Source organism: Pundamilia nyererei, unplaced genomic scaffold (assembly GCF_000239375.1).
Source record: "Pundamilia nyererei isolate P.nyererei 1_Seehausen unplaced genomic scaffold, PunNye1.0 scaffold00015, whole genome shotgun sequence".
NCBI classification, from domain to species: Eukaryota; Metazoa; Chordata; class Actinopteri; order Cichliformes; family Cichlidae; genus Pundamilia; species Pundamilia nyererei.
The window spans coordinates 401,235-409,009 of NW_005187416.1; the positions used below are offsets into that span (position 1 = coordinate 401,235).

The 7,775-nt window shown below is 41.3% G+C and overlaps 1 protein-coding gene across 11 annotated transcripts in view; it reads right to left on the reverse strand.

Moving 5' to 3' along the window:
* ncam1a (neural cell adhesion molecule 1a) overlaps positions 1-7,775 on the reverse strand; it is a 249,772-nt gene that overhangs the window by 3,148 nt on the left and 238,849 nt on the right. For 9 of the 11 annotated variants that reach the window (XM_005725345.1, XM_005725341.1, XM_013908873.1 and 6 more), the window contains 2 exons: positions 6,895-7,011; positions 5,480-5,935 (listed from right to left, as the gene is read on the reverse strand). In XM_005725345.1, the coding sequence (XP_005725402.1) occupies positions 5,480-5,935; positions 6,895-7,011 (573 nt within the window). The remainder of the gene's footprint in view (positions 1-5,479; positions 5,936-6,894; positions 7,012-7,775) is intronic. The other 2 variants (XM_005725346.2, XM_005725347.1) reach the window with 1 other exon arrangement.

The window sequence follows — 7,775 nt, forward strand, 5'->3', positions numbered from 1 at the left end:
TTGACACTCCCGTTTTGGTTCCTTTATTTCACATTGTAAATAAACCACATTGTAACTAACGGATTTGTTTCTTGTGGCTGCTTGGGTCTTGGGGGGGAAGCGAGTGCCTCACTCATGTTATTGCCTGGCCCTAGACGGGTCGTAACACTGGGCAAAAATGGCATCCATGGGAAAGTTCCAAGGTGAAAACCACTGCTGACCAAAAAGAACAAAAGAAGGAAAAACCCACCAAACATCTTGATGATCCCTAAGGAATCAAAAGAACATCAGAGCAACAATCAAACATGGTGGTGGTAGTGTGACAATCTGGAGCTGCTTTGTTGCTTCAGGACCTGGACCACTTGCTGTAATTGATGCAACCATGAATTCTGCTCTCTACCATTAAATCCTGAAGGAGAATGTCTGGCCATCAAATGAGTTCGGGTTATTCAGCAGAACAATGATCCTAGACACACCAGCAAGCCTATAAAAAACTGCACTTTGTGTTTACTTGGGTTATCTTTGTCCATCCATTCACTAGCGCTTATCCTTTTCAGGGTACGCGCGGAGGGCGCTGGAGCCTATCCCAGCTGTCATAGTGCGAGAGGTAGGGTACACCCTGAATGGGTCGCCAGTCTGTCGCAGGGCCAATACATAGACAGAGACAACCAGTTGCACTCACATTCCTCCCCCCCCCATTCACACCTATGGGCAATTTAGTGTTTCCAAGTAACCTAACCCCACTGACTGCATGTCTTTGGACTGTGGGAGGAAGCCGGAGTACCCGGGGAGAACCCACGCAAACACAGGGAGAACATGCAAACTCTGGGTTATCTTTGTCAAATATCGAAATGTATTTGATTTTAAATATGTGACAAATATGCAAAAAAAGAAGAAATCAGGAAGGGGGAAATACTTTTTCACTGCACTATACAGGTCTGCGTTGTGCAATTAACTATATAAAAAGTTTAAACAAAAATGTATTTTCTGCCATCTATTTCCACATTTTCACTATACTAATATTCCACACAGAGCTGCAGTCCATTGTTTGACATTAGCACTGTACTGTTGCTCATTCAAAATTCTGCCTATCCTATTAGAATGACCAATTAACCTAACAAGTGTGTCTTTAGACTCTGGGAGGAAGCCGGAGTATCCAGAGAGAACCCACGTGGGGACGGGGACAACAGGCTCGACATGCCAGCTGGGGTAATTGAACCCAGGACCTTCCTGGTAACAGGCGACAATGCTAACCACTTAAACCCTCTCTTCTATAATCAACTTGCTTCAACTTTTGACCTTTACGCAGTAGAATTCACATCTGTGAGTCATTTATGCACTTACTCCAGTTTCAAGTTACTCTCAACTTCACTGAGAACCAAATTACTGATCATTGTGAGTCTAACTGTATTTCAAGCACGTGCAAGCTTCTAAAGAGCTATGCAGGGTATTAGTCACTTTTTAAAATCATTCTTACATCATCAGAAACTACTCACAAGTGCACAATTGTATTGGCTGTTGAGTCAAGGTCAAATTAGACACATCATTAGATCAATGTTAAAGATACATTTAAAATCTAGGAATAATAATGAGTGTAAAACATCTATTAATAATGAATTCTTAAAGGTACATATTCTATAGTCTGCTCTTATTTCGTCTCTTCTGTTAAAATAAGTCCAGAGGAGGGCTCTACCGCTCAGATATCCAATAAACCCACAAGAAGTCTGACAAGACATTTTAGTGTTGGGATGCTGAAGAAGGATCACCACATAGATCAGTGGGAGAGCTGTGCTTCAGTCCTGTCAGAGTTATGAAGAAAAATCCCCCTGATGACAAGTTTGGTTTTATCAAGGTGATGTTGAGCTGACAAGAGCCCTGCTTCCAACTACCTCTCAACTCCCCATACTTCATCACTGACATCTTCCTCTGGCCATCCAAGTGAGTAAAGTATGAGATGAAGAAGGCAGAGAAAGAGGAGTGGCTGTCAGTAAGCCTCTGTAATTTATCTTCTGCAGCTTCCTCGCCATACTCGGACTGTCAGAAAAATCAGGAGAATCTGCAAACTCGTAGGGCCAAAACTCCAAATAATAACCTGTCATACCGCCACTGAAACGACAGCTTCTACAAGAATTGAGACAGAAAACAGAAGTGTCTGGGAGAAATTTGAGGGACTGACAGTTTTCTTTTGGCCTTCACCATCTATTATCTTATCACAATGAAGAGGACAGAGCACAGTAAAGCTGCTGCTTGGTGAATTTTTTAATTTACTTCAGCGATTTTCAACTGAAAATTCTTCTGCCGAGTTCACTACACGAAAATTTCTTATGGCGCAGCAGGACTTGAACCCCAGCTATGGCAAACTAAGCACCATTAAGTGTATCACTTGCAGTCTATTAATAGTTGGGTTGCGGTCACGTGGTTCTGATGACGTGCGGAGGCAGCGCGATTTTTGAGTGGAGGGCGGAAGTAAACATGGAGGACACTGTGGAGAGTCAGGAGAGCAGCTATTGTGCAACTTTAGACCCCGTTTCTCGGGAGAGATATAAACAGATAGTTAAAAAATATATCGGACGTGATCCGTATTCTTTGAAAATGTCCGAATACACCACAGAAGTAAAGGATTTGCCTACTATCGAGGCTGTGGATATCACCAACTACTTGGTCCTCCAGACTTCTTACTACACTAGGCAGCAAATGAAAGCTTTCAAGAGTCTGGAGGCGTACAATTTTTTTGTCAGCGGGTGGGTCCACAACCTTGGAACAAAACGTCTCCGTGATGGATACAGTTTGGTGTTTGCAAGGGTGAGTGTTTGTTCTTATATTGCTTTATCTTAAACACGCTAACAGTTAGCGGTAGCGGCTTTAACGTCAACAAACATGCCACATCCTTAGGACTTCGTTAGAGTGACAGTTGTTTGTTTCAAGGTAAACCATTCTCAGAGGTCTAACGAGACACCTCTGAAGACTTGGGTAATTGCAAAGGAGGATTTTGGATTTGCAAAGGAGGTTGTGGATTCTCAGCTGCAAGCTGCAGTTCGGGGTTCTCCACTGTCACTAGGCTCAAATCCGGGCTCTCAGCCGTCTGTTGCATATCCAAAATCGCCTCTGCACATCGATGCTGTTCTGCCTTAAGCTTCATTCTTTTCTCTCGTTTGAGAACTGATTCCGATCTGGGTTTTCGTTCGTAGCCGAGATTGACCGTCGGAGCCCAGTCCTCCGACTCTTCGTCATCCAAAGCACTTGGGCAGCCTATAGTTCCAATCAAGTCAATATTAGACTACTAACTTAAAAGCACTAAGTAAACGAGAATTTAACGACAACCTAATGCTAATAAGTTCGTTTGCAAACATAACATTACCTCTGATGAAGTGGTCGCTGCAGACACGGGCATTGGCAGACTCTGCTCCTCCCGACTGTAAACGTAAATTTAAAATCCATTTTTTCCTACGTTTTTCGGTTAGAATTTTCCATTTTTCTCCTCTTCGTTGGGCTATTTTTGGTACCCTAAAATACCGTTTATCAGTTTCTCGGGTCGACCTACTGGAGCATCCGTAAACACAACAGGACATAGGCATTTTGCGTACTGTCTGTCTGTGATTTTGCGCTTATCTTTTTCACTTCCGACCGCCAGTCAAATTTCGCGCTTTACGTCGACGTCACGTCTACGTCAAATGAAACCTAGCTATTGCACCTAGCTTAGGTTGTAGTCTCTGGCATTCACCTACTGCTGCTTGTTTTAAAAGGTCAATTAAAAACTACTTACAAAGACTGACATGTGATATATGATTTTAACACCGTAGGGATGAATTTAAAGCTTTTGATCATATTTTTCTGTTGCTTATGATAAAACAAGCACTCAGGGCTAGAGTTAGAGTCCCAATATTTGCACAAAACTAAGGAAACAATTAAATCCTGTTTTAAACTGAGTCTAGCACTCGTAAGATGGTACTTGTAAGTCTTTTCACTCAAACTTGCATTTTGCTGTTTTACAAATGGCTTTAGAGCAAAGAAAACCTTTTAATTTAAAAATATAAACTTTTTAAAGCAATTTTAAATACTGTGATTTTACAGATTTTGCAATATGTTTACATCATCAGCTAATTTAATTTAAGTTGTAATCTTCTGTACATGAAAAAGAATTAGATGTAAGTTCCAGCCTTGATCTTGTTTGATTCCATTTCACCCATGTTGAGTGCACTGCTTCTCAGCTTTTACGAAGAAGCCAAAAACCAGAACACTAAGGAGTGGGAAACTCATGTGCATGCAGCTTAAAGCAGGAAAGACGTGTGCCTACAATGTTCAAGTAAATTTAACCATCTAACCCATTTACCATCGTCCAGCTATGAATGTTTCAAATACCTGTAGTCGGCACCAATAAAAATAAAAGCCCGGTTTAATGAACTGATTAAAATGACTGAATATATTTTTTGTATATTAGGACAGTGGGTGTTGCTAGATGCCCCAGAAGGTGAACAAAATGCATCATTCTCCTACAATCTGCCCATGATGATGAGGAATATGAGATGGCTTAGATGTATGGTAGGAGAAAATCTGTCTCTACTACGTGAATAAACAAACAGGTGGAGGAAGGTGGTGGATCTTGATTGATGACAGGCATGCTGGTAGCATGCTACACTGGTAGCATCCCAGTAGATCATTATCCTTGCTACCATTAAAGGAAAATTCCACTCTTGCATACTCCTAAAATTCATAATATTCTTGAATAATGTGCAATATAGTGTTAAAAACAATGGGTACATGTTTTAAAAAAGACTTAGGTTTACTACTCATGCAATGTTTGAAAATGTTTACAGCCAAAGCAGTTTTCTTTCTTTAAATTGGATAATTAATTTAACAGTTTTTGTCTTGAAATCTAGGTGTGCTGCAACTGTTGCTGCTGGAAATGTTTTTAACCTCAGCTGATACCAGGCAACAGCCCAGAATATTTTTAGGGAATAAAAGGACCTATCAAAACCTCCAGTAGGGGAGAACTACTTAAAAGCACTGAGTCATTTAGATTTACCTTTTTTTTTAAAATAAATAAAGAAATGTGGGATCTTTCACAATATAATAAAGAAAAAAAAAGAAGTTTTTAATCTCAGAAACATGATGGTTTGAGGCTTTGAGAATAATGTTTTTAAGATAAACACAAGTACAGTCATTTCCACTATGACTGCTATTTGGCTCCGTGCTTTGGCCTCTAACAGTTTATATTTATGACTGTGAACTGTCATTAAATAAATAGCAATGGAAAGACTTTAGGAAAATATCAAGACCAGGAAATAAATTTAAACGAATTAACAAGTTTTAAGGAATCAAATCTTGATCTAAAGCTGCCTGCTATTTTCTGCCACATGCCTGATGAGTGCAAAACTGCTTGGGGAAGTCTGATAATACATAAGTGGAATTTTTCCTTTGAAATGGAAGACTTATGAGCTAAAGGGATGCTATCAGGCTCAAAGAGATACTTGGAAAAATACAGATATGGAGGTGCTCATACTCATTTTGGGCTGGTGTGGTCGAGTCTGTGCACGGGGCATTAGGAACATCCTTGGTCGGGCCGTCTACTTGTGAGTCCTTATTCTGGGTGCTGTCAGGGGCTTTGACTGAGTCCTGCGGACTCTGTGGCCCATCAGCATTAGCAGAGGGTGGGCTGACTAGCTCTGATACAAGGGGTGTTGGGTCGGAAGATGCGGCAACTTTAGGGGTGTCGCTCAGGTCAACCAGAGGTCCAACATCAGGTTGGGGGTTAGATTTATGCGAATTGGCTGTAGGGCTGTTTTTAGGGTGAGACTTGGCATGGGCCACTTGGGTTGGGCTGGAGGTGTTGGTTGTTAGTGTGGTTCTCTCACTAGCAGGACTGCTTTGTGCCGTGCTAAAGCTCTCAGTAACTGAGTTAGCAGCTGTGGAGGACAGCAGATTTACCACCATCGGCGTGGTGTCTGCAGCAGCAGGCCTGTTTTGTGGGGAGAAGTGGGAAAAACAAGGTAGGAGAGGGAAAGATAGGGAGTTGGCACAGGGGAGGAAGCAGAGGGCAGAAAAGTGAGGGAATCAAGGACAACAAGGAAAATAAAAGAGGTAAAAGGAGAGTGCACGTCGGGGGATAAACAAAGCAGATTAGGTTTCTATTGTGCTGCAGTAAAAAAAAAAGAGACTACACAATCAAAATGTTAGCAACAAAATATTTGTAAGGGGAAAACATAAAACAATCCAACAATAAACTATAAAGGGAATGGAGGGAGTTTCAGGATTAAGATGCTCGGATGTCTTTCACAAGCAGTTTTCCCAGCAGAAGGCGGTGTTTGTTCATGCTTTGAATGTGTCTGAATGATTTATGCACCTTGGCAAACTCACTCAGAAGGAGATTCGACAGCGCTCGGCTTTGAAATGAGACGACTGAAGTTTCAACGACAATGTACTGTGATAATTGTTAAGTTGGTTGCTGCGCTTGTTGCTTCTTGTTGCAAAAATAACATTTGAATGGTTTGAAATTGTGCCAAAAAAAGGAAGTCAAGCAAATGTATTACTTTCAATATAAAATGGCAAAATCTGGAAAGTCTTAGTTAAGAGATGACCCAAAAATGCAGCCTACAGCCTGCATCATGGTTCTGTGGCCGTGCATATAGACCAGCACTTGCAGAATCATTTCTATTGAGTGTTCACCGTAGGCAGTTAAGTGTGATGCGTCATACATGGTCATACATACTGTATAGACAGCGGGACATTTTAGCCTTGCATAAAAATGCTTACAGTGTAAATTACCAGCACTGCTCTGTGGTATGTATAACAGTCCTTACAAGAGAACTGGGTCAATATTTGAATGAAAGCTGGGCCGGACCAACATTATATTTGTAAAATGTTTCTGCTCAGAGCAAACCAATGATTTGCTTAACCATCTGTACTCTTGACACTCACTCAGGTTCTGTCAATGGCGTGGTCTCGTTGGGCTCGGTGGCACCTCCTCCTTCTTGGTTTGGAGTGTTTTCTTCCTCTGTTCTCACTTCAACAATAGGCTCCTTACACTCATCTTTGCTGTTATCCAAAGGAAATATTGTTACCAGGGTAATGAATTAAGTGCACTTAACTAGGTGTGTTATTTTTCAACCCTACAAAGAGAAAAATCTGGCAGTAACAATGTCAAATGAACAGGTTAATTTTAGTCAACTAAAACATACAAAAACCCGTCATACGCACTCACCCTATCATCCTCTTTGATCATCTTCCACCTGCACTGACCTGTAAGCTCTGATTGGTGGTTTTCCCTGAGGCCTTGTGTTATCATCACACTGCTCTCTGATTGTGCTGAGCTGTGTGCATTGCTGGGACTGACCTGTTTAAACCCAGGGTGCTAAATAACGCTATAACTCTCACGATGCACTTTCACTAAATTTGTTTTGTGCGAGCTGTCAGAGCTGAAATATTTATTTGTTGCATTCGGAGCTGGCGAGATGACGGACAGTTCGACGCATAGAACAAAATGTTTGATCAAACACAGGCGAACATGCAGTAACTGCATTTCAGCGCCATTAAATATTTACAGTTGGTGCTGAATAATTGAGGGAATTTCCCCAAGGATAAAATATAAAGATTTGCCTGCTTTCACTTTAGCTCAGCACCTTGGGAATTTGCTCTTTTGTCTCGAACTCGTGGGCAAAGACTTAAAAACATGTTTTTAGTGTGTACTTACATACATCTACCCAGGAATCAATGGAGTCTAATAAGCCCTCATACAGGGAGTGCAGAATTATTAGGCAAATGAGTATTTTGTCCACATCATCCTCTTCATGCATGTTGTC